The sequence below is a fragment of the Oncorhynchus gorbuscha genome, linkage group LG10 (assembly GCF_021184085.1).
Source record: "Oncorhynchus gorbuscha isolate QuinsamMale2020 ecotype Even-year linkage group LG10, OgorEven_v1.0, whole genome shotgun sequence".
Lineage (NCBI taxonomy): Eukaryota > Metazoa > Chordata > Actinopteri > Salmoniformes > Salmonidae > Oncorhynchus > Oncorhynchus gorbuscha.
Genome location: NC_060182.1, coordinates 272,665 through 299,166, shown reverse-complemented (window position 1 = coordinate 299,166; position 26,502 = coordinate 272,665). Strand labels below are relative to the sequence as shown.

At 43.8% G+C, this 26,502-nt stretch overlaps 3 protein-coding genes across 5 annotated transcripts in view; 2 read left to right on the top strand and 1 right to left on the bottom strand.

The window, feature by feature from the left end:
- tnnt2a (troponin T type 2a (cardiac)) overlaps positions 1-3,886 on the bottom strand; it is a 34,367-nt gene extending 30,481 nt beyond the window's left edge. For 2 of the 3 annotated variants that reach the window (XM_046364724.1, XM_046364725.1), the window contains exons 1-3: positions 3,767-3,885; positions 2,771-2,814; positions 2,173-2,183 (exon numbers count right to left, since the gene is read on the bottom strand). In XM_046364724.1, coding sequence (XP_046220680.1) covers positions 2,173-2,183; positions 2,771-2,802 — 43 coding nt within the window. In that variant the 5' untranslated portion in view covers positions 2,803-2,814; positions 3,767-3,885. Of the gene's footprint in view, positions 1-2,172; positions 2,184-2,770; positions 2,815-3,766 lie in introns of all 3 variants that reach the window. The other variant, XR_006840856.1, reaches the window with a different exon arrangement.
- A 2,222-nt stretch (positions 3,887-6,108) lies between these two features.
- On the top strand, positions 6,109-12,349 carry LOC124045386 (YLP motif-containing protein 1-like). The gene is made up of 4 exons (XM_046364681.1): positions 6,109-6,326; positions 7,898-8,885; positions 9,299-9,312; positions 12,157-12,349. The coding sequence occupies exons 2-4, from the start codon at positions 8,202-8,204 to the stop codon at positions 12,347-12,349; spliced, it is 891 nt and encodes a 296-aa protein (XP_046220637.1). The 5' UTR covers positions 6,109-6,326; positions 7,898-8,201.
- Positions 11,480-25,563, top strand: fkbpl (FKBP prolyl isomerase like). The gene is made up of 4 exons (XM_046364163.1): positions 11,480-11,716; positions 16,044-16,435; positions 16,555-17,015; positions 24,564-25,563. The coding sequence occupies exons 2-4, from the start codon at positions 16,046-16,048 to the stop codon at positions 24,781-24,783; spliced, it is 1,071 nt and encodes a 356-aa protein (XP_046220119.1). The 5' UTR covers positions 11,480-11,716; positions 16,044-16,045; the 3' UTR covers positions 24,784-25,563.
- Positions 25,564-26,502: the final 939 nt, after the last annotated feature.

The following is a 26,502-nucleotide window of genomic DNA, read 5'->3' as shown; positions in this document are numbered from 1 at the left end:
GGAGGAGGTGAGGGCACTGGGAGTGTGGTACCAACAACGACGAGACAGCCTATAGGGAGGAGGTGAGGGCACTCAGAGTGTGGTGTCAGGAAAATAACCTCTCACTCAACGTCAACAAAACAAAGGAGATAATCATGGAAACAGCAGTGGGTGCTGTGGAAAGTTTAAAGTTCCTCGGCGTACAATTCACGAACAAACTGAAATGGTCCACACAGACAGCGTGGTGAAGAAGGCACAGCAGCGCCTCCCCATACTCAGGAGGATGAAGAAATGTGGCTTGTCACCTAATACACTCACAAACTTCTACAGATGCACATTTTAGAGCGTCTTTTCAGCTGTATCACCGCCTGGTATGGAAACTGCACCACCCACAACCGCTGGGCTCTCCAGAGGGTAGTGCGGTCTGCACAACGCATCACTGGGGGGCAAACTATCTGCCCTCCGGGACACCTACAGCACCCGATGTCACAGGAAGGCCAAAAAGATCATCCCCTGAGCCACTGCCTGTTCACCACATCACCATGCAGAAGGCGAGGTCAGTACGGGTGCATCAAAGCTGAGACCGAGAGACTGAAAAAATGGCTTCTATCTCAAGGACATCAGACTGTTAAACAGCCACCACTAAGACAGAGAGGCTGCTGTCTACATACAGACTTGAGGTCATGGGCCACTCTAACAAAATGGATCACTCGTCACTTTATCAATGCTACTTTAATAATGATTTCTACATATTTGCATTACTCATCTCATCTGTATGTACTGTATTTTACCCCATCTATTGCATCTCGTCTATGCCGGTCAGTCATGGCCCTCCATATATATATATGTACATATTTTTTTCCATCCCTTTACTTAGATGTGTGTGTATTAGGTAGTTGGTAGGTAGTTGTTGTGGAACTGTTAGATCACATGTCAGATATTGCTGCAGTGTTGGAACTAGAAGCACAAGCATTTCACTACAGTCACACTATCAAATCAAATCAAATTTTATTTGTCACATACACATGGTTAGCAGATGTTAATGCGAGTGTAGCGAAATGCTTGTGCTTCTAGTTCCGACAATGCAGTAATAACCAACAAGTAATCTAGCTAACAATTCCAAAACTACTGTCTTATACACAGTGTAAGGGGATAAAGAATATGTACATAAGGATATATGAATGAGTGATGGTACAGAGCAGCATAGGCAAGATACAGTAGATGGTATCGAGTAGAGTATATACATATGAGATGAGTATGTAAACAAAGTGGCATAGTTAAAGTGGCTAGTGATACATGTATTACATAACGATGCAGTCGATGATATAGAGTACAGTATATACGTATGCATATGAGATGAATAATGTAGGGTAAGTAACATTATATAAGGTAGCATTGTTTAAAGTGGCTAGTGATATATTTACATAATTTCCCATCAATTCCCATTATTAAAGTGGCTGGAGTTGAGTCAGTGTCAGTGTGTTGGCAGCAGCCACTCAATGTTAGTGGTTGCTGTTTAACAGTCTGATGGCCTTGAGATAGAAGCTGTTTTTCAGTCTCTCGGTCCCAGCTTTGATGCACCTGTACTGACCTCGCCTTCTGGATGATAGCGGGGTGAACAGGCAGTGGCTCGGGTGGTTGTTGTCCTTGATGATCTTTATGGCCTTCCTGTAACATCGGGTGGTGTAGGTGTCCTGGAGGGCAGGTAGTTTGCCCCCGGTGATGCGTTGTGCAGACCTCACTACCCTCTGGAGAGCCTTACGGTTCATCTGCTAACCATGTGGATGTGACCAATAACATTACAATTTGATATGATTTGGCACAGACACACAGACACACACACACATACACACACACACACACACAAAATCAAAATCAAATCAAATGTATTTATATAGCCCTTCGTACATCAGCTGATATCTCAAAGTGCTATACAGAAACCCAGCCTAAAGCCCCAAACAGCAAGCAATGCAGGTGTAGAAGCACGGTGGCTAGGAAAAACTCCCTAGAAAGGGCAAAAGCTAGGAAGAAACCTAAAGAGGAACCAGGCTATGAGGGGTGGCCAGTCCTCTTCTGGCTGTGCCGGACACACACTCACAAACACACACAAACACATGCAAGCACACACACACATAAAACACGTACAAACACACACACATAAAACACGTACAAACACACACACACAGAACTTACCATTCTGCTCCCTGTGGATGAATAAGAAATTATAATCACAGAAAACAACAGGCATTAGAAACAGAAATTCAACAAAATATATAAGTGAAATGTGAGTGTGTGTGAATGTACTTTATAGGTAGGGATAGGGTTGATAATATGATACTGCATATATTCAGGTTAGTATATCTGGTTGATAATGTGATTATATAAAATACTACTTGAGTAAAAGTATTTGTTTTTAAATATACTTAAATATACTCAAATGTCATTGGTCAAATATACTTAAGTATCGAAAGTAAAAGTAAATGCTCTAAATGATTTACATTGGTCTTGCACAATGGTCTTGTTATTTTAATTTACAGATAACCAGGGGCACACTCCAACACTCAGACATCCTCTACAAACAAAGCCTGTATAGTCCGCCAGATCAGAGGCAGAAGGGATGACCACGTGTTCTCTTGATAAGTGTGTGAATTTGACAATTTTCCTATCCTGCTACACATCAAAATGCTAAAGTTAAGTACAGATACCCTTAAAAAATAATTAAGTCGTACTTCAAAGTATTTTTACTTTGTGGCTTTACACCATTGTACATATATAATGAATAAAGACTTACTCAAACTCTTCAACCTCTTCATTGTCTGACATGGTTGCTCTGGTCTAGAGAAAACAATACACACAAATACATATATATACATATATATATATACATATATATATATATATATATATATATATATATATATATATATATATATATATATATATATATATATACATAAATATTACAATACATACATATACAGTCTATTACCATATCAATACCTATTCATGGGTTTCACGGTCACATTGTTATGAACCAACTGTTTAGGTTCCTCCACTTATTCTAAAAAGGTGTTACTGATGATTTTGTCCAAATTACAATACAGTGTCTTGTAAATAAAATGCTAACATAGACAAATAATTAGTTGAAACAACTTTGTTATCATTAAAAATGTCGCCAGATTCACTTTAGACAGAAAACAATGTTGTCATTAGCTAGCTAACCCTAACCCTAATAGAAAGTTAAGCTATGAGGTGAAGTGACATAAAAACCCAGGAATATACATATATACACAACCATATATATTCTGTATTACATTATGTTACATACATGAATATACAGCTATACATGTTCTATATTACATACATGAATATACAGCTATACATGTTCTATATTACATACATGAATATACATCTATAGGTGGAAAGGTATATCTTTGTAGAAAGGTATATCTTTGTAGAAAGGTATATCTTTGTAGAAGGGTATATGTTTGTAGAAAGGTATATGTTTGTAGAAAGGTATATCTTTGTAGAAGGGTATATGTTTGTAGAAAGGTATATGTTTGTAGAAAGGTATATCTTTGTAGAAGGGTATATGTTTGTAGAAAGGTATATGTTTGTAGAAAGGTATATGTTTGTAGAAAGGTATATGTTTGTAGAAAGGTATATGTTTGTAGAAAGGTATATGTTTGTAGAAAGGTATATGTTTGTAGAAAGGTATATCTTTGTAGAAAGGTATATGTTTGTAGAAAGGTATATGTTTGTAGAAAGGTACAGCGGTCAGACATACCTGACAGATGGAGAGAAGAACTGACTTCAGTTAGAAGTATTTTCCACTGATCAACAGAAATGTGACAATAGGAGAGAGAAAGAGGGAGAAAGAGGGAGAGGGAGAGAGAGAATGGAGGAGGTGTAGGACCCTACAGTGTGTATTAATATCTAGAGATAACAGCCTGAACACTCTGATAGGGTGAGGGTATTCTCTTATCATCCATCCCTAAAAAGGACTCTTCTGGAGGCAGACCTGTCACACACACACACACACACACATAAAAGGAAGCGATGCCCACACATGCCACCACAAAGCACTCACCTTCAGAGATTAACCTAGGAATGAGTCCTCTCAGCCAGCTGGTTCTGGGGTTCACAAACACAGACTCCACAGAGCCCCAGGCCAGCAACAAAATTAGACCCAACCAAATTATGAGAAAGCAAAAAGATAACTATTTGACACACTGGAAAGAATCAACAAAAAACAGAGCAAATTGGAACGCTATCTGGCCCTAAACAGAGAGTACACAGTGGCAGAATACCTGACCACTGTCACTGACCCAAAATTAAGAAAAGCTTTGAGTATGTATAGACTCAGTGAGCATAGCCTTGCTATCGAGAGAGGTCTCCTTAGGCAGACCTGGCTCTCAAGAGAAGGCAGTATATGTGCCCACTGTACACACAATGAGGTGGAAACTGAGCTTCACTTCCTAACCTCCTGCCAAATAATGACCATATTAGAGATACATATTTCCCACAGATCACACAGACCCATAAATAATTTGAAAAGAAATCCAGCACTGATAAACTCCCATATGTGTTAGCAGAAATACCACAGTGTGCTATTAACTATTTGCACATTGCTAAAACACTGCACATAGCTGATAATATAACACTTGAAATGTCTTTCTTTTTTAAACCTTTTTGTGTGCAATGTTTACTGTTAATTTCTAATGGTTTTTTTATGTTACATTTGTTTCTTCTCAATTTTGTTCATTGTTTATTTCACTAAATATATGTTTCCCGTGCCGATAAATCCCAATTGAATTGGGAGAGAAAGAGAGAGAGAGATAGAGAATAAGAATGGACAACAACAACTCCCAGCATGGTTTCCATATTCTAATCCAATCTAACCTTCCATACACATTCATTAACATGTTGGAGGACTTACTTGAATTTAGGTTTGGCCTCCTCCTCTGTGGATGACGAGAGAGAGAGAGAGAGAGCAAGCGAGAGGGGGAGAGAGCAAGCGAGAGAAAAGAGAGAGAGAAAGAGGGAGAGGGAGAGAGAGAGAGAGAATGGAGGAGGTGTAGGAGTGTGTATTAATATCCAGAGATAACAGCCTGAACACTCTGCTGATAAGAGAATACCCTCACCCTATCATCCATCCCTAAAAAGGACTCTTCTGGATGCAGACCTGTCCCTGACACACACACACACACACACACACACACACACACACACACACACACACACACACACACACACACACACACACACACACACACACACACACACACACACACACACACACACACACACACACACACACACACACACACACACACACACACACACACACACACACACACACACACACACACAAACAGAAGACAGTCATGCCATACTTGTAAGCCCCTACTCCAAGGCAACGTTTTTAGGAACGTTATATCTGCTGTCATGTTTCTGTTGGGTTTGGCTGGGATTCATCCGTTTACCCGATTTAGGCACCGCGGCTTAGACAATTTCCAAAGTAGCTAACATATTCATTGTATACCCTGAACATAACCTGAGATTGGATTGAATCCTGTGAATCCCAGCCATAGTCTATTGTCCGGAGCTGTTGTCCGGGGTTGTAGTAGCTAGGAGGAAGGAATGGCCAAACGTTGAGAAATGCTTCTTGAAATTTCCGATTATCATGGATTTATCGGTGGTGACCGTGTTGTCTAGCCTCAGTGCAGTGGGAAGCTGGGAGGTGGTGCTCTTGTTCTCCCAAAGCTTTTTGGAGTTAGAGGTACAGGATGCAAATTTCTGCTTGAAAAGGCTAGCCTTTGCTTTCCTGACTTCGATGCTATTGCAGTCCGCCACAGGATGTTTTTGTGCTGGTCAAGGGCAGTCAGGTCTGGAGTGAACCAAGGGCTATATCTATTCTTAGTTCTACATTTTTTGAAAGGGGCATGCTTATCTAAGATGGTGAGGAAATTACTTTTAAAGAACAACCAGGCATCCTCAGCTGACGGGATGAGGTCAATATCCTTCCAGGATAACCGTGCCAGGTCGATTAGAAAGGCCTGCTCGCAGAAGTGTTTTAGGGAGCGTTTGACAGTGATGAGGGGACTTATTTCTGGAGAGATTCATTTTTTAAATTAGAAGTTCAAACTGTTTGGGTATGGACCTGGAAAGTATGACAGAACTCAAGGCTCTCTCTGCAGAAGATTGCAACTCCTCCCCCTTTGGCAGTTCTATCTTGATGGACAATGTTGTAGTTGGTTATGGAAATCTCCAAATTTTTGGTGGCCTTCCTAAGCCAGGATTCAGACACGGCAAGGACATCAGGGTTGGCGGAGTGTGCTAAAGCAGTGAGTAAAACAAACTTAGGGAGGAGACATCTGATGTTAACATGCATGAAACCAAAGATTTTTTGATCACATAAGTCAACAAATGAGGGTGCCTGGGGACACGCAGGGCCTGGGTTTACAACAATGGGTAAGACAACAACAGCTAATAAGCTAAAACAACAACAGGTAAAATGGCAATGAATGGGCAGAGAGATTTGGTTAACTACACACAGAGTTCGCGGCTGGGGCCGACAGATAAACAAGAAATAAACAGAATGGAGTACCGTGATTAATGGACAGTCCAGCAGGCATCAGCTATGTGGCCAAGTGATCATAGGGTCCAGGAGGCAGCAATAGATGGAACAGGGAAGCCGCGGAGTAGCAGGCGTTTAAAGTTTGTAGCCCGGGGATAGATAGCCCAGGAAGCGTCTGCACCGACATCCGACGGAGGCCGGTTCAAGGCACATCAGATGGAGTATTCGTCGGCAGACCAGTTGTGGTGGTGCGGCGGGGCATCGTGTCGACAAAGAATCCAAGCCAGGTGGCAAAAGAGATATTGTAGTTGTAGTAATTTAGTTTGCTAGTTGCGAGATAGGCCGGGCTCGCGGCTAACTGATGCTAGCTTCGGGGCAGGGACGTTAGCCACTATAGCCACTTGGTAGCAGCGGTGATCCGGTGCCAAGGACCAGAGCTTAGGATTAAGGATCCGGTGGAGTAGTGGATTCTAGCCGTGTTTGGGTGGAGTCCAGGTGAACAACTGAGTAGGCCGGGAGGTGGGCCTCAGGGATAGCTTCGGTGCTGGGTAACTCGGTGGGTGCTAGCTAGCTGTGAAGATCAGGAGTAATGGTCCAGGGTTTACGGCAGGAATCCAACGTTGTAGTGGAGAAACAGTCCGATACTGGTAGACTGGCGAGTATTATCCAGGCTAAAAAAAAGGGCTGATATCTGTGCAGAAGGTAAAGGGCGCTAGCAATGGCTAACAATTAATAAATAGCTTGTAGCTAATTAGCTGGTTAGCTTCTGATGGCTAGGTGGTTCTGGCCATAGGGTCTAAAAATAAAAAAATAATAGCGGTTCCGTCTCACATTGGGTGAGTGTCACGCCCTGACCATAGAGAGCCCTTAGTTCTCCATGGTGTACTAGGTCAGGGCATGACTAGGGGGTGATCTAGTGTAGATATTTCTATGTGGGTGCTGTAGCTCAGTTGGTACAGCATGGCGCTTGTAACGCCAGGGTAGTGGGTTCGATCCCCGGGACCACCCATACGTAGAATGTATGCACACATGACTGTAAGTCGCTTTGGATAAAAGCGTCTGCTAAATGGCATATATTCATATATTCATAATATGGTTCCCAATTAGAGGCAGCTGTTTATCATTGCCTCTGATTGGGGATCATATTTAGGTAGGTTGTTTCCCCACCTGCATTTGTGGGATATTATTTTGTGTTTTGTGCATGTGCACCACATCGTCACGTTTCGTTGTTAGTTTATTTGATTTATTGTTTTGTTTTGCTAAGTTTCACTTCATAATAAATATGTGGAAATCAACATCCGCTGTGCCTTGGTCCGTCTCTCCTCATGTTCGTGACAGAATATCCCACCAACAAAGGACCAAGCAGCGTGAACATGAGGTGAGGAAGTTTTGGACTTGGGAGGACATGAAAGGATGCGAAACCCTTCCTTGGCAGCAGACGGAAGGAAGAAATGGAAGACAGTGATGACGCCAGGGTTCGCATTCACAGAAAGCCCAAGGACAACCCCAATATTATTTTGGGGAGGGGCATGAGGGGTGGTCAGTGGAGTTAGCGGTCGAGCAGAGGAGAGTGCCAGAGCCTGTGTGTGAGTCGATAGAGGAATTTAATGAGAGATACTGGAAAGGGGATCTGGCAAGGAATATGCTGCAGCGCTTCTCTGCACAGTACCATCTGTGCCAGCTCCACGCACCAGGCAACCAGTGCACCTCCCCAGGCCGGTACGTCCTGTGCCTGCTCCCTGCACTCGCCCTGAAGAGCCAGAGACTGTCAGGGAGGCAATGGGGAAGTTGGGAGAGAGAGATGAGAGAGATGTTGTGCAAGTGTGTTCTGCTCAACATCCGACCAGAGGATCTGGTTAGCAGTCTGGTGCAACTTGGGCTGGCTCCACGCTTCTTGCCTCCAGAGCGCCTCCCCAGTCCGGTGCGTCCTGTGTCTCCTCTTCGCACTCGCCCTGAAGTACGTGTCCCCAGTCCAGTACCACCTGTGCCGGCTCCACGCACCAGGCCTCCAGTGCACCTCCTCAGTCCGGTACGTCCTGTCCCTGCTCCACGCATTAGGCCTCCAGTGCGCATTCATAGTCCAGAGCTTGCGGCGACGGTTCCCATTCCAGAGCTTCCAGTGACGATTCCCAGTCCAGAGCTTCCAGTGACGATTCCCAGTCCAGAGCTTCCAGTGACGATTCCCAGTCCAGAGCTTCCAGTGACGATTCCCAGTCCAGAGCTTCCAGTGACGATTCCCAGCCCAGAGCTTCCAGTGACGATTCCCAGTCCAGAGCTTCCAGTGACGATTCCCAGCCCAGTGACGATTCCCAGCCCTCCTGCGACGGTCCACAGCCCGGAACCTCCTGCGACGGTCCACAGTCCGGAACCTCCTGCGACGGTCCACAGCCCGGAACCTCCTGCGACGGTCCATAGCCCGGAACCTCCTGCGATGGTCCACAGCCCGGAACCTCCTGCGACGGTCCACAGCCCGGAACCTCCTGCGACGGTCCACAGCCCGGAACCTCCTGCGACGGTCCACATAGTTCAAGGGGGACGAATACTTTCGCAAGGCACTGTATGTTTCAGTGAGATTGGATTTGTAGCATATATAACAATGGTTATCAACTGTACTGCAGGGATGGAAAGTCACAGAAAATTGAGTTGGTGGTGGCAGCTGCAGAGAGGTATTTGCGTGTACGAGACTTGATGTCAGAAGAGTTACAGGGTGTGTTCAGTGATGGTGTCCCATCCTTTCAGTCTGTTGGCCTGAGGTAGGACCAGATAGTGGAGTAGGCAGTTTTTTTGTGAGTGTATTGTTAGATGGTAGATGGTAGGGTATTTAAATAGTGGAGTAGGGTGGTAGGTTGTTAATGAGTGTAGGGTTAGATGGTAGGGTATTTAAATAGTGGAGTAGGGTGGGGGGTTTGTAGTGAGTGTAGGGTTAGATGGTAGGGTATTTAAATAGTGGAGTAGGGTGGTAGGTTGTTAATGAGTGTAGGGTTAGATGGTAGGGTATTTAAATAGTGGAGTAGGGTGGGGGTTTTGTAGTGAGTGTAGGGTTAGATGGTAGGGTATTTAAATAGTGGAGTAGGGTGGTAGGTTGTTAATGAGTGTAGGGTTAGATGGTAGGGTATTTAAATAGTGGAGTAGGGTGGGGGTTTTGTAGTGAGTGTAGGGTTAGATGGTAGGGTATTTAAATAGTGGAGTAGGGTGGTAGGTTGTTAATGAGTGTAGGGTTAGATGGTAGGGTATTTAAATAGTGGAGTTGTCATGTTTTGTCATTGATTGTCATGTCTTGTCCCTGTGCTTCCCCTTCTATTCGTTTCCCCCTGCTGGTCTTATTAGGTTATTTCCCTCTTTCTATCCCTCTCTCTCCCCCTCCCTCTCTCCCTCTCTCGCTCTCTCTATCGTTCCGTTCCTGCTCCCAGCTGTTCCTCATTCTCCTAACTACCTCATTTACTCTTTCACACCTGTCCCCTATTTTGCCCTCTGATTAGAGTCCCTATTTCTCCCTCTGTTTCCGCTTCTGTCCTTGTCGGATCCTTGTTTGATGTTTGCTGTTCTGTGTCCTTGTTCCGCCCTGTCGTGTTTTTGCCTTCTTCAGATGCTGCGTGTGAGCAGGTATCTATATCAGCTACGGCCTGCGCCTTCCCGAAGCGACCTGCAGTCTGTGGTCGCGTCTCCAGTTGTTCCCCTCTTCTGCCTAGAGGATTTCAGTTTTCCTGTTTTGACTTTACCTGAGATTATATCCAGGATTATCGTTTTTGTTAAAGACTGGAATAAAGACTCTGTTTCTGTTAAGTCGCTTTTGGGTCCTCATTCACCAGCATAACAGAAGTAGGGTGGGGGGTTGTTAATGAGTGTAGGGTTAGATGGTAGGGTATTTAAATAGTGGAGTAGGGTGGTAGGTTGTTATTGAGTGTAGGGTTAGATGGTAGGGTATTTAAATAGTGGAGTAGGGTGGGGGGTTGTTAATGAGTGTAGGGTTAGATGGTAGGGTATTTAAATAGTGGAGTAGGGTGGGGGGTTGTTAATGAGTGTAGGATTAGATGGTAGGGTATTTAATTAGTGGAGTAGGGTGGGGGTTGTAGTGAGTGTAGGGTTAGATGGTAGGGTATTTAAATAGTGGAGTAGCGTGAGGGGTTTTAGTGTAGGGTTTGATGGTAGGGTATTTAAATAGTGGAGTAGGGTAGGGGGTTTTAGTGTAGGGTTAGATGGTAGGGCATTTAAATAGTGGAGTAGGGTAGGGGGTTTTAGTGTAGGGTTAGATGGTAGGGTATTTAAATAGTGGAGTAGGGTAGGGGTTTTTAGTGTAGGGTTAGATGGTAGGGCATTTAAATAGTGGAGTAGGGTGGGAGGTTGTTAATGAGTGTAGGATTAGATGGTAGGGTATTTAATTAGTGGAGTAGGGTGGGGGGTTTGTAGTGAGTGTAGGGTTAGATAGTAGATGGTAGGGTATTTAAATAGTGGAGTAGGGTAGGGGGTTTAGTGTAGGGTTAGATGTTAGAGTATTTAAATAGTGGAGTAGGGTAGGGGGGTTCTAGTGTAGGGTTAGATGGTAGGGTATTTAAATAGTGGAGTAGGGTAGGGGGTTTTAGTGTAGGGTTTGATGTTAGGGTATTTAAATAGTGGAGTAGGGTAGGGGGTTGTAGTGTAGGGTTTGATGGTAGGGTATTTAAATAGTGGAGTAGGGTGAGGGGCTTTAGTGTAGGGTTAGATGGTAGGGTATTTAAATAGTGGAGTAGGGTGTTTTTTCTGAGTGTAGGGTTAGATGGTAGGGTATTTAAATAGTGGAGTAGGGTGTTTTTTGTGAGTGTAGGGTTAGATGGTAAGGTATTTAAATAGTGGAGTAGGGTGTTTTTTCTGAGTGTAGGGTTAGATGGTAGGGTATTTAAATAGTGGAGTAAGGTGTTTTTTTGTGAGTGTAGGGTTAGATGGTAAGGTATTTAAATAGTGGAGTCGAGTGGTGGGTTTGCACTGCAAAATTACTGCAGTAAATTTGTTATATTCTGAATGCTGTATAACTGCACTCTAACTGCAATATCTTTTCGTCAGGAAGGTGGCGGCAATGCAACATGTATTAGGTGCCAAACGCCGTTAAACCTCATCGAAGAAGAAGTTGTATTGTTTTGATCCGTTGAAGTAGCACATAGCCGAAACACCGTTTGTCTGCAGGTAGGAATAAGTTAGATAGCTGTTCATCTTCTCATGAAATGTAGTATGTTCTACATGCGTTTTTACTTTATGCACATGTTTCTACTTTCGCAATGTTCATTAACGCGTTATAGCTAGCTAACTGGCTAAAGGGGTAGTGCTATCTGGAGTCCTTGGGACGTTACTATCCTAAATCCTCCCCATAACCCTCACCCTAAATCCTCCCCATAACCCTCACCCTAAATCCTCCCCATAACCCTCCCCCTAAATCCTCCCCATAACCCTTACCCTAAATCCTCCCCTAACTCCTCAATTGAACCCCTACCCATTTTAAATGTAAGCTTCAATGTGTTAGCGACGTCCCAAGGATTGCATGAGTCCTGGCTAAAGCTAACAGGCTGGTGAAAGAGGCTGGCAGCCGAGGAGCGCTCTACTCCGACCCACAGACCCGCTCTCTGCAGGCGCAACCAGGGGTTCAACCAGGGGTTCAACCAGGGGTTCAACCAGGGGTTCAACCAGGGGTTCAACCAGGGGTTCAACCAGGGGGATCAACCAGGGGGTCAACCAGGGGTTCAACCAGGGGGATCAACCAGGGGTTCAACCAGGGGGTTCAACCAGGGGTTCAACCAGGAGCCCCAGCGCGACATCATTTAGTTAGCACACAATGACTAGTTTCTTGAGCCAACTAAAAAAATGGAACAAAAAATACACACACATTGAGTTGTTGCTACCAACAAAGTATTAATACCCATTAATGTGGGTATTAATCTGGTTCATTCCCAGCACGCATTTCCACCCTTACGAAAAAAAGATTAATCAGAGTGCAGTAAACTGCAAATCAGAGTCCATAATACCTTTTCCTATTTTACTGCCGTAATTGTACAGTGTCACTGCAGTTATTATGCCATTACTGCGTCCAACATACCACAGTTGACTGCAGTTTGAAAGCTGCAATCTTTTGTTATAAGGGCAGGGTGCTGTTGCAGATATAGCATAAAAATATGGCCTTTTCTGTAGCCAACATGCTGGATGTAACATGTATGGCACTGTAATGAGATGCAAACTTATGTAGGTTTCTCTGATCAAATAGACTCATCTAAAAATGTGCTGCCATGTTAACAAACAACATCCTAACAGGTCAAAGTAAAATGGAAAATATGGAATGGACATCAGGCTACTCACAACTAATGTCCAGGAGTTGTTTTCCTGTGGGCAAAATTGTCATGATCAGTGGTTTTGAGTTCGTATCCGTCAAATAAAATACTTCTGCATTTCCCACTGTGTAAACACATTGCAGCAGTCTAAGGCACTGCATCTCAGTGCTAGAGGCGTCACTACAGACCCTGGTTCGATTCCAGGCTGTATCACAACCGGCTGTGATTGGGAGACCCATAGGGCGGTGCACAATTGGCCCAGCGTCGTCTGGGTTAGGGTATGGCCCGGGTAGGCAGTCATTGTAAATAAGACTTTGTTCTTAACTTACTTGCCTAGTTAAATAAATAAAAAATCAACAGGAATCGGGACTAATAAAACCAATGCAATGGCCTGTTTTTACAAATGTTGGGCATTCGTGAAGTTCCATTGCAGCTGACATGGTAGGCTGCACCCCAGTAAGTCCTTTTTGGTCCCATCTGTACATCTTGTTGGTGCGGCAGTGATTCCCATGTCGTCCACAGAGGTTTATTTAACGGTTCGGTCAGGACCAAATCTGATCCAATCATAGACGTTTATGTTTGGTTCAGATTTTGTCCAGTCTGACCCAGCCTTGATTTGGCCCATACATAGATGTCTTTTCACCCTTTCATTCATAACCTCACTTCAACACCTGGGAAATGTGCATATTCAAAGTCATTTTGCTTACTGGGGCTATTCTAGTTTTGGCGGGGGCCATTTTGTTTTTCTCTCACTTAAGGCAGAACAGCCAGGTCCGGCCCTGCACAGAGCTAGCTTGATGTGAAGGTAGAGAAAGATCAGCTTACCTTGTTGGCCAGCTAGATGGATGACTTTCACTCACGACAGCAAACAATATAACTAAACTAAACGCGGTGGTGGAAAAAGTACCCAATTGTCATACTTGAGCAAAAGTAAAGATACCTTAAAAGAAAATGACTTAAAGTACAAGTGAGTCATCCAGTAAAATACTACCTGAGTAAAAGTTTGAAAGTGTGGCGCAGTGGTTAAGGGCGCTGTACTGCAGCGCAAGCTGTGCCACCAGAGACTCTGGGTTCGCGCCCAGGCTCTGTCATAACCGGCCGTGACCGCGAGGTCCGTGGGGCGACGCACAATTGGCCTAGCGTCGCCCGGGTGAGGGAGGGCTTGGTCGGTAGCGGTGTCCTTGTCTCATCGCGCACCAGCGACTCCTGTGGCGGGCCGGGCGCAGTGCGAGCTAACCAAGGTTGCCAGGTGCACGGTGTTTCCTCCGGCACATTGGTGCGGCTGGCTTCCGGGTTGGATGGCGCTGTGTTAAGAAGCAGTGCGGCTTGGTTGGGTTGTGTATCGGAGGACGCATGACTTTCAACCTTCATCTCCCCCGAGCCCGTACGGGAGTTGTAGTGATGAGACAAGATAGTAACTACTAACAATTGGACACCACGAAATTGGGGAGAAAAAGGAGGTACATTTTAAAAAACTTAATAAAAAAAAAAGTAAATGTAATTGATCAAATGTACTTAAATATCAAAAGTAAAAGTATGAACCATTTCAACTGAAGGTTGCTGGATTGAATCCCAGAGCTGACAAGGTTCAAATCTGTTGTTCTGCCCCTGAACCAGGCAGTTAACCCACTGTTCTCTGGTAGGCTTTCATTCTAAATAATAATTTGTTCTGACTTGCCTAGTTAAATAAAAACATATTTTCAAATTCCTTATATTAAGCAAAGTAGATGGACACATTTTTTAAATATTTTTTTTTTCATATACGGATAGCCAGGGGCTCGCTCCAACACTCAGACAACCATTTACAAACGAAGCATGTGTTTAGTGAGACTGCCAGGTCAGAGGCAGTAGGGATGACCAGGGATATTTTCTTGATAAGTGTGTGAATTAGACAATTTTCCTGTTCTGTTAAGCATTCAAAATAGAATTTGTACTTTTGGGTGTCAGTGAACATTTATGGAGTAAAAAGTACATAATTTTCTTTAGGAATGTAGTGAAGTAAAAGTTGTCAAAAAAGTAAAGTACAGATACTCAAACTTTTTGAAGTACTTTACACAACTGGTTAAAGCTTTACTCTAAAATGGATTAAATAAATAAAAATCATCATCAATATACACACGATACCCGATAATGACAAAGTGAAAACAGTTTTTTAGACATTTTTGCAAACGTAAATAAATAAATGAATATTTACATAAGTATTCAGACCCTTTGCTATGAAACTCGAAATTGAGCTCATCTGCATGCTATTTCCATTGATCATCCTTGAGATGTTTCTACAACTTGATTGGAGTTCACCTGTGATAAATTCAATTGATTGGACATGATTTGGAAAGGCACACACCTGTCTATATAAGGTCCCACAGTTGACAGTGCATGTCAGAGCAAAAACCAAGCCATGAGATTGAAGGAATTGTGGCCTCCATCATTCTTAAATGGAAGAGGTTTGGAACCACTAAGACTCTTTGTAGAGCTGTCCGCCAGGCCAAACTGAGCAATCAGGGGTCCGAGAGGTGACCAAGAACCCGATGGTCACTCTGACAGAGCTCCAGAGTTCCTCTGTGGAGATGGGAGAACCTTCCAGAAGGACAACCATCTCTGCAGCACTCCACCAATCAGGCCTGTATAGTAGAGTGACCAGACAGAAGCCGCTCCTCAGTAAAAGGCACATGACAGCCCACTTGGACTTTGCCAAAAGGCACCTAAAGGACTCTCAGACCATAACAAACAAGATTCTCTGGTCTGATGAAACCAAGATTGAAGTCTTTGGCCTGAATGCCAAGCGTCACGTCTTGAGGAAACCTGGCACCATCCCTACGGGGAAGGGTGGTGGCATCATCATCATGCTGTGGGGATGTTTTTCAGCAGCAGGGACTGGGAGACTAGTCAGGATTGAGGGAAAGATGAACGGAGCAAAGTACAGAGAGATCCTTGATAAAAACCTGCTCCAGAGCGCTCAGGACTTCCAACAGGACAATGACCCAAAGCACACTAGTTTATAAAAAATACGCTTGGACATTCATTCCATGTTGTTTAGGTTACTATATTATGTTGTTGGTTGGTTACCATGCAACGGGAATATCTCCTCTCCATCTCTGCTTCTTCTCTTCTTCCTCTCTTCTTCCTCTCTTTGTCTTCTCTCCTCCTCTTCTTCCTGTCTTCTCTCTCCCTCTAACTCTCCCTCTCTCCTCAAGTGATGAAGACCTCCCAGGCAGCGGAGACAGAAGGTGATAAGATCACTTCCTGGGTGTCTGTGTGCCCCAGGGGCTTGTGGGAGGTTTGTCAGAGGAGGAAACGAGGGGCGGAGCCAACTGACCCCTCTGGAGATGTCTACCCCGGGATTGGCTCTCTGTGTCAGGTCAGAGTTCAACGCCAAGGAGAACCTACAGCTGACCCGGAGCTGTCACTCAAACCTGACCTGCCAATCGCAGTCCTTTCAGATGCCCAGGTCCCACCCCTACAGCGCTCCCAGGGTACCATGCTGCAGGTCCCGCTTGGTGATTGGATCATTCTGAGGCTGGGGGAGGGGCAGTGTGACATCACAGAGGGGTGTGTGGAGGGGATGAGAGCTGGAGAGAAGTGTGAGGTAAGGAGAGGCTCACACACCAATAGCACCACACTGAATCAGCATGTACCTGCTGTTACCCATTCACCCTTCATACAGCTGGTCTTAACCTTTCACTCCTTTGACCCTCGTGTCCCCAGGTAATGCTGACTCCACTAACAGACCGACTCCGGGGAGGAGAAGAGGAGCAGAAGAGAGCAGTCCCTGACCAGTCCCTGTGTATAACAGTAGAGCTCCAGTCCTTCTCTCCTGGCCATGAGTCCTGGCAGCTGTCAGCTGGAGAGAAGTGGGGCTGGGTGATGTCACACAAGCAGAGGGGGGGAGACAGGTTTAGGGCGGGGGACATGTGGGGGGCGGCAGACAGCTACAGCCGAGCCATCAAACTCCTCATCACCCTAAAACTACACACCCGGGGAGAAGGGGAGGAGATGACTCCGATAGAGGAGGAGGAGGAGGAGGATGAGGAGACGGAGAAAAAAGAGAGCCTAGAGGCCCCTACAGATCGTCAGTACCGTTCCACCAAGGCCTCTCTCTACTCCAACCTATCCCTATGTCAGCTGAAACTGGGCCAGTGGTCCCGGGCCAGAGGGTGTGCCTCCAGGTAAGGCTAGGAATTGCCAGGGACCTCACCAGTACTTAATTTGTAAATCGGGAATTCCCAGAACACATAGTGAGCACAGGGGGGCTCTGAGGTGGGTGTGGGGGGGGGCTCTGAGGAACCGTCCCAAACACATTGAGAAAAGAAGTCTAACAAAACATAGCAGCAGACAGAGTAAACAGCCAAGTAGCCTACTATCTATGGTGGTGAAACGGACAGCACTCTCCATGGCGCTGAATAATTCAAAGCATTTCAGACGTCACTGCAGTATGCCCACATACTTGAGTAAAGCTGCGGTTACACAAGTCCACATTTCTTAGAGCCTAATGTTCTAGACGCCAGTGTACAGCAACATTTTTAGACAACACTGCAGAACACCCATATACCCACATACTCAGCTGTGGAGCTTACAAGACCTGCCTTTCATATCATTTTCAAGGCATCAATGTAGCTGTAGAACAAATATCAGAATAAAACTTCAAATCAAATGAATCAATGTAGGACACAGCAGAACACGCACATGAGAATATATAGGCCTCCTGCCTATGTTAAAGTATGAAGCACATATTCAGATTACCTTCACAGTACAGAACAAGTTTGTAAAGAAAGAAATATGTACTACCTTAGTTTTCAAAACCTCCCACGACGACTCTCCCCGTGACTCTTGAGAGTCAACTTGCCATGAGCGGGATGTTTAGGGATGTTTTTTGCTTCTCAGGCTGTTCTGAAGACTCTGGCTGTAGTGTCTACTTTTTCATTCTGAGTGTGAACTATAACCTGGATGTCCTCTCTAGCCTCGTCTACAAATACGCCTGTTCAAAAACCTTTTTTTCTGAGGGCTATTTGTTGTTTCTTTACGTCTGAGACATAGGATGTTAATTTACTGTACATTCCCACTATTTTGCTAGTTTAATCCCTCCAGTTGTTTCTAGACCCAAGCTCCCTACTTTTTTGCGTTTTGTACAGCCCAACTCTGAATTCTGCATGACAAGCTAGGGGTTATACGTTTGCTTGTTCTTGTTATACATTTGCTTGTTCTTGAACTGCTCCGAGCACTTCGTCGGTGGATGCACTGCCGCCCTCACCCCCAACTCCCCATCTCCCTCTCCAGCTGGGTTAGGGTTAGGTCTACTAGCTAGTGAAGGTAGCTGAACTGGCGGGATTAATAGCAGCGCTGTCAGCTAAGGTATCGCTATCAGGAACAGTTTGAACCTCACTCCTCTCCTCCGGCACTGACAGTTCTCTGGCTCGTTCTGAGTTCGATTCACTATCTCTCTCTGGAATTATTATAATTTAAACATTTTTGGGGGGCTTTCTCACGATTCAAATTCAGTAGGGAGACGACTAGACTAGCTGATCACCACTACCAAGATCTGTGTCAAGATCAGTTACTTACCCCACCGGCCCTCCCCATAACCTCTATGTACAAATAAGAGAGCAGGTCTGAAATCAGTGTGGCTCGATAGGATGACTATATACATTGGGGCAAAAAAGTATTTAGTCAGCTGCCAATTGTGCAAGTCCTCCCACTTAAAAAGATGAGAGAAGCCTGTAATTTTCATCATAGGTACACTATGACAGACAAAATGAGAAAAGAAATCCAGAAAATCACATTGTAGGATTTTTAATGAATTTATTTGCAAATTATGGTGGAAAATAAGTATTTGGTCACCTACAAACAAGCAAGATGTCTGGCTCTCACAGACCTGTAACTTCTTCTTTAACCTCTAGCGACTCCCAAACCCGCATGCGGGAGCGTAATCATCGCCTGAAACTAATTAGCATAACGCAGCGGACATAAATATCCCTAAAAAATAGTCCTATTCATGAAAATCACAAATGAAATATATTGAGACACAGCTTAGCCTTTTGTTAATCACCCTGTCATCTCAGATTTTCAAAATATGCTTTACGGCCAACGCTAGACAAGCATTTGTGTAAGTTTATAATAGCCTAGCATAGCATTATGCCTTGCTAGCAGCAGGCAACCTTGTCACGGAAATCAGAAAAGCAATCAAATAAATCGTTTACCTTTGATGAACTTCGGATGTTTTCACTCACGAGACTCCCAGGTAGATAGCCAAAGTTCATTTTTTTTTCCCAAAAGATTATTTTTGTAGGCGAAACAGCTCCGTTTGTTCTTCACGTTTGGCAGAGAACGTTTTGCGGTCACCACAACGGCGATTTTTTTTCTCCAAAATAGCTACATAATATCGACAGAAACATGGCAAATGTTGTTTAGAATCCATCCTCAAGGTGTTTTTCTAATATCTATTCGATAATATATCCGCCGGGACAATTCCTTTTTCTCTAGGACCGATTGAATTAATGGCTACCTTAGTACATTACGTGAGAATCTCTCTCGGAGCCACCATGTGACCACTTACGCAATGTGCCCCCATACGGCTATTCTTCAACAGAAATGCGTAAAACTACGTCACAATGCTGTAGACACCTTGGGGAATACGTAGAAAGCGTAAGCTCGTTGATGGTACATTCACAGCTGAATAGGGAGTCATTGGAACGCAGCGCTTTCAAAACCTGGGGCACTTCCGGATTGGATTTTTCTCAGGCTTTCACTTCCAACATCATTTCTGTTATACTCACAGACAATATCTTTACAGTTTTGGAAACGTTAGAGTGTTTTCTATCGAAGGCTGTCAATTATATGCATATTCTAGCATCTTTTCCTGACAAAATGTCCCGTTTTAAAACGGGAACGTTTTTTTTCTCCAAAAATGACAATACTGCCCCTAGAGTTCCAAGAGGTTTTAAGAGGCTCCTCTGTCCTCCACTTGTTACCTGTATTAATGGCACCTGTTTGAACTTGTTATCAGTATAAAAGACACCTGTCCACAACCTCAAACAGTCACACTCCAAACTCCACTAAGGCCAAGACCAAAGAGCTGTCAAAGGACACCAGAAACAAAATTGTAGACCTGCACCAGGCTGGGAAGACAGAATCTGCAATAGGTAAGCAGCTTGGTTTGAAGAAATCAACTGTGGGAGCATTTATTATGAAATGGAAGACGTACAAGACCACTGATAATCTCCTTCGATCTGGGGCTCCACGCAAGATCTCGCCCCGTGGGGTCAAAATGATCACAAGAACGGTGAGCAAAAATCCCAGAACCACACGGGGGGACCTAGTGAATGACCTGCAGAGAGCTGTGACCAAAGTAACAAAGCCTACCATCAGTAACACACTACTAGTGCCAGACATGTCCCCCTGCTTAAGCCAGTACATGTCCAGGCCCATCTGAAGTTTGCTAGAGAGCATTTGGATGATCCAGAAGAAGATTGGGAGAATGTCATATGGTCAGATGAAACCAAAATATAATTTTTTGGTAAAAACTCAACTCATCGTGTTTGGAGGACAAAGAATGCTGAGTTGCATCCAAAGAACACCATACCTACTGTGAAGCATGGGGGTGGAAACATCATGCTTTGGGGCTGTTTTTCTGCAAAGGGACCAGGACGACTGATCCGTGTAAAGGAAAGAATGAATGGGGCCATGTATCGTGAGATTTTGAGTGAAAACCTCCTTCCATCAGCAAGGTCATTGAAGATGAAATGAGGCTGGGTCTTTCAGCATGACAATGATCTCAAACACACTGCCCGGGAAACGGGCAGATGCACAATCGAGATGCACAATCGAGAGCATCCTGGCGGGCTGTATCACCGCCTGGTACGGCAACTGCTCCGCCCTCAACCGTAAGGCTCTCCAGAGGGTAGTGAGGACTGCACAACGCATCACCGGGGGCAAACTACCTGCCCTCCAGGACACCTACACCACCCGTTGTTACAGGAAGGCCATAAAGATCATCAAGGACATCAACCACCCGAACCACTGCCTGTTCACCCCGCTATCATCCAGAAGGCGAGGTCAGTACAGGTGCATCAAAGCTGGGACCGAGAGACTGAAAAACAGCTTCTATCTCAAGGCCATCAGACTGTTAAATAGCCACCACTAACATTGAGTGGCTGCTGCCAACACACTGTCATTGACACTGACCCAACTCCAGCCATTTTAATAATGGGAATTGATGGGAAATGATGTAAATATATCACTAGCCACTTTAAACAATGCTACCTTATATAATGTTACTTACCCTACATTATTCATCTCATATGCATATGTATATACTGTACTCTACATCATCGACTGCATCCTTATGTAACACATGTATCACTAGCCACTTTAACTATGCCACTTTGTTTACTTTGTCTACACACTCATCTCATATGTATATACTGTACTCGATACCATCTACTGTATGCTGCTCTGTACCATCACTCATTCATATATCCTTATGTACATGTTCCTTATCCCCTTACACTGTGTATAAGACAGTAGTTTTGGAATTGTTAGTTAGATTACTTGTTGGTTATCACTGCATTGTCGGAACTAGAAGCACAAGCATTTCGCTACACTCGCATTAACATCTGCTAACCATGTGTATGTGACAAATAAACTTTGATTTGATTTGATTTGAAGGAGTGGCTTCGTAAGAAGCAAGGTCCTGGAGTGGCCTAGCCAGTCTCCAGATCTCAACCCCATAAAAAAATATTTGGAGGGAGTTGAAAGTCCGTGTTGCCCAGAAACAGCCCCAAAACATCACTGCTCTAGAGGAGATCTGCATGGAGGAATGGGCCAAAATACCAGCAACAGTGTGTGAAAATCTTTTGAAGACTTACAGAAAACATTTGACCTCTGTCATTGCCAACAAAGGGTATATAACAAAGTATTGAGAAACTTTTGTTATTGACCAAATACTTATTTTCCACCATAATTTGCAAATAAATTAATTAAAAATCCTACAATGTGATTTTCTGGATTTTTTTTCTTCTCATTTGTCCATCATAGTTGAAGTGTACCTATGATGAAAATTACAGGCCTCTCTCATCTTTTTAAGTGGGAGAACTTGCACAATTGGTGGCTGACTAAATACTTTTTTATCCCACTGCCCACTGTAGAAGGATCACCGTGCTTTTACATGATGGTCTTTCTGGGGGGTGGGAGAAATAACGAGGAGACAACTTGATATAATGCTGAATGCTTTTATTAGAATGTCTACAGTGAAACAATTAATAAATCCGGAGAGATACCGGATCCGGGAAATAGGTGCCGGAACAAACAGTCAGATCCTGTTCCTGCAGGATCTGTCTCAAATTAAGCATTAGACCTCACGATACGATATCATGATACTTGGGTGCTGATACGATATGTATTGCAATTGTCACAATCATGGCCGCTGGAAGATGTTTTTGGGTTGGAGAGCTGTTGATGGGCGGAAGGGGGGGTAGGGGTGCTTCGCTCATACAGGAGTAAAAAAAAGGCCTAGTTCGCTAATTTGGTAATTTGTATGTGACTCGTTTCAGGAAACTAGGCGTGTGTTGTGCGTCACTACACAGTCGAGGCATTTGAACGTAAACATTTATTTTTGATCAAAATGCGTTTTTTTTTGTCAGAAATGCCTTCTGCAATATGTAAACTTTCATGTGCCTTAATAACAAACTTGTATGCCATCTGTAGATATTAATATAATTGTTAAATTACGAGCCTACTTGGTTTAGCCACGGAAAAAGCCAGGAATCTTCCCGCTAGCCATGATTGGCTGAGGTAATGGATGGGCTGGACAAGCCGAGAGATGAGTTCGGATTGGTCTGCCATGTAGCACGCTTCTGTTTATAACTGTTTATGATCTGGTCAGTATGTGATCCTTTCTAACGGGGTTAACATGAAGAACTGCAAAAGTGTTGCTCTCCACTTTCTGGAGGACCGAGTTTTGAAATCGGTGGAATGCCGGTGGGAGCACAGTATGATAGATAAGGAGATTCTGCCGTTTGAATGCAAATATGCAGAGGGAGTTGAAAAGAGAACACACACAGAATTGTAATCCGGAGACCGGTGTTTTATACATCTTCAAACTAAGGGCAACCATGGCATCCATGACAGAGAGGGAGAATATTATACGTTTCTAATTTAGTCAGAAAGTCGTTTTCATTTCAAGCTAAAGTGTACTGTTAGTTGGCTGGCTCGCTCGCTAGCTAATGTTACGTGAATGATCTGTATAGTAATATTATTCATATCTCACAGCCATTTGCATGGCTAGCTAACATTGAATCTAGTTTGTTAGCTACATGCAGAATAATGCAAGTAATGTTATAAATTAGGATTATGGGTCATTGTTTAGCTATCTAGCGACATGTGTAACAGTATAATTTTAAACCGTCCCCTCGCCCATGCCCGGGCGCGAACCAGGGACCTTCTGCACACATCAACAACAGTCACCCACGAAGCGTCGTTACCCATCGCTCCACAAAAGCCGCGGCCCTTGCAAAGCAAGGGGAAACACTACTTCAAGGTCTCAGAACAAGTGACGTAACCGATTGAAACGCTATTTAGCGCACACCGCTAACTAAGCTACCCGTTTCACATCCGTTACACATGTCTAAACAAAAGACTCCACTATGCAAGGTACCATTTCACTGTATCGTTCACACCTTCTGTGTCCTGTGCATGTGACGAATACATTTTTGATTTGATATAGTTTGCCTTTTCCAGAGACGGTAATGTGAAGAACAACATGACCTGCACCAAAGTCAAATTAGGATACAACATTAGGCCAACGAGACAGTTTTCCAAGTTCTAAAATTCTCCGGTAGAATGCCCTGCTTTTATTTTGTCTCACTTACAACTGTATTTCCTGTAATTGGCTCGCCAATAAATTGTAAATAATGATCTTGTTGTGAGTTTATGTTCCTGTAATAATTAATACAAATTAGCTAAAGTTAAGACGTTGTCAGTTATGTGGTCATTATTTAAACTGGCTAGCCAGCTAACTTCACGTTAGCTGTCTAGCTAACAAGCTAACCAAAACATTGTTTATAAAGTTGCTTTTAGGTGCCTGGTTTGCTAGATTGACATAAACAGATGGGTTTATTGGTGTTAAAATACACCAGTTATGCTATTTTGGACCAACAGGCTGCTGATGTCATGCATGTGAATCCTTAAAGAGCTGGGCGGGGCTAAGTCATAAGAGGGTGTGACCGATGCTGAATGGGTGTCGACAAAGAAGAGCTCTCCACTAGATACCCAAACGTTCAAGGGCCATTTTCTCAAAAGTGGGGTTACAAGTTTATTAAATTTCAAAGCAGAATTACTTTCCCTCAACTGTAGTGTTACAGTATGAAATAGCGTTTTCGAGTCTCTACTTTTATCCAATGTAAAAAAAACAAAAAAAACAATTTAAAATGTTGATACATAAGACAAAATCGAGCCAGTCGGTCACACATGCTCACAATCGTAAAGATTCTCTGTATATTGCGATCTGAAGCTGTGATTTTTTAATTACGATTAGACATTCCCATTGTATTGCTCGCCATGTCTGATGCAGAGAGGAGAGAGCATGACAAAATTTGTTTTGATCAGTCATGGAAAAACATGTTGGTTCCCTGTTTCAAAAGAAAATTCATAACAATGCAAAAATAATATTGAGATATATTGTCAAATAATATCCCAATATGGAACTATTTTTTTCCCGCCAGATCCACGCTGCTGGAGCCCCAAGGGCTGAAGGCCTGGTACCGCCTTGGGCAGGCCAACCTGGAGGCAGGGGAGCTGGAGGAGGCCGACAGGGCCTTCAGGAAACTACAGGAGCTCCAGCCTGACTCTCCCTCCGCCCTGAGAGGACTGAGAGAGGTGGGGAGGAGGGAGCGAGAGACAAATAGCAGACTGGGACAGAGACTCGGCAAGATGTTCAGCTGAAGAGGGAGAGTGAGAGAGGACTGATAGCCAACTGGGACAGGGACTGAGTCAAATGTTCAGGCAAGAAGGAGAGGGTGACAATTAGCAGACTATTTTTTCATCCACCAATAGTCTTAGGCTGCATTTATATAAGTAGCCCAATTCTGATATTTTTTCCAATATTGGTCTTCGACCAATCACAAGTAAAATAAATATCAGAATTGGGATATCTGTGTAAATATGGGCACTGGATTATGGGATTTAAGTGTCAGTCATTTTTAAAAATTTATTTATTGAACTGTTAAGACACTGGAGCTGTTCTAGAAAATACATTTAAGAAGTGGTATAGAAATGAGCTGGAATTATGGGTAGGACGGCTTTTCACAAACTCTCCTGGGGATGCAAAGAGCCACACATTGAGGTTTTTGCCCTAGCACTACTAATTCAAATCATCAAAGTTTGACAGTGAGTTAGTTATTTGAATCAGCTGTGTAGTGTCAGGGCACCCCAGTTAGAAACGCTGGGGCAGTATTAGGGTTGTAAAGGGAGGGTACAACACAAATGAGTGGCTACTCTGACAAATCAGTCTGGTCTTGATATCAAACAAACAATAGCCCAGGCCAATGATACGGGAAAAAAAGATTGTACATCTTAGGAGGAGATATCTATGTGTATCTATCTACACACGTACAGTTGAAGTCAGAAGTTTATATACACCATAGCCAAATACATTTAAACTCAGTTTTTCACGATTCCTGACATTTAATCCTAGTGAACAGTACCTGTCTTAGGTCAGTTAGGATGATCACTTTATTTTAAGAATGTGAAATGTCACCTTAATAATATAGTAGAGAGAATGATTTTGTCATGCGGGTGAATGAGGACCCAAAAGCGACTTGGCGAAAACAGAGTCTTTAATCCAGTAAAGTAATTCTACAAACATAAGACATAATTCCACTCGTAATGACGAGAACAGACTGGAGACTCGATCAAGAACTGCAGGTTGCCTCGGGAAGGCACTTGAACCTAGCAGACTCAGACACCTGCTCTCCACGCAGCATCTGAGGGAAACACGACACGACAGGGCGAAACACAGACACAGCACGGTGAACAATAGACAAGGATCCGACAGGGCAGGAACGGAAAACAAGGAGAGAAATAGGGACTCTAATCAGGGAAAAGAATAGGGAACAGGTGTGGGAAGACTAAATGATTGATTAGGGGAATAGGAACAGCTGGAAGCAGGAACGGAACGATAGAGAGAAGAGAGAGAGGAAGGGAGAGAGAAAAAGAGAACGAACCTAAAAAGACCAGCAGGGGGAAAACGAAGAGGGAAAAGCAAAATGACAAGACAATCTAAGACAAAACATGACAGATTTATTTCAGCTTTTATTTCTTTCATCACATTCTCAGTGGGCCACAAGTTTACATACACTCAATTAGTATTTGGTAGCATTGCCTTTCAAGTGTTTAACTTGGGTCAAATGTTTCGGGGTAGCCCGTTTCGGGCCCATTCCTCCTGACAGAGCTGGTGTAACTGAGTCAGGTTTGTATAGGCCTCCTTGCTCACACACGCTTTTTCAGTTCTGCCCACAAATTTTCTATAGGATTGAGGTCAGGGCTTTGTGATGACCACTCAAATACCTTGACTTTGTTGTCCTTAAGCCATTTTGCTTCAACTTTGGAAGTATGCTTGGGGTTATTGTCAATTTGGAAGACAGATGAACGTGGTACCTTCAG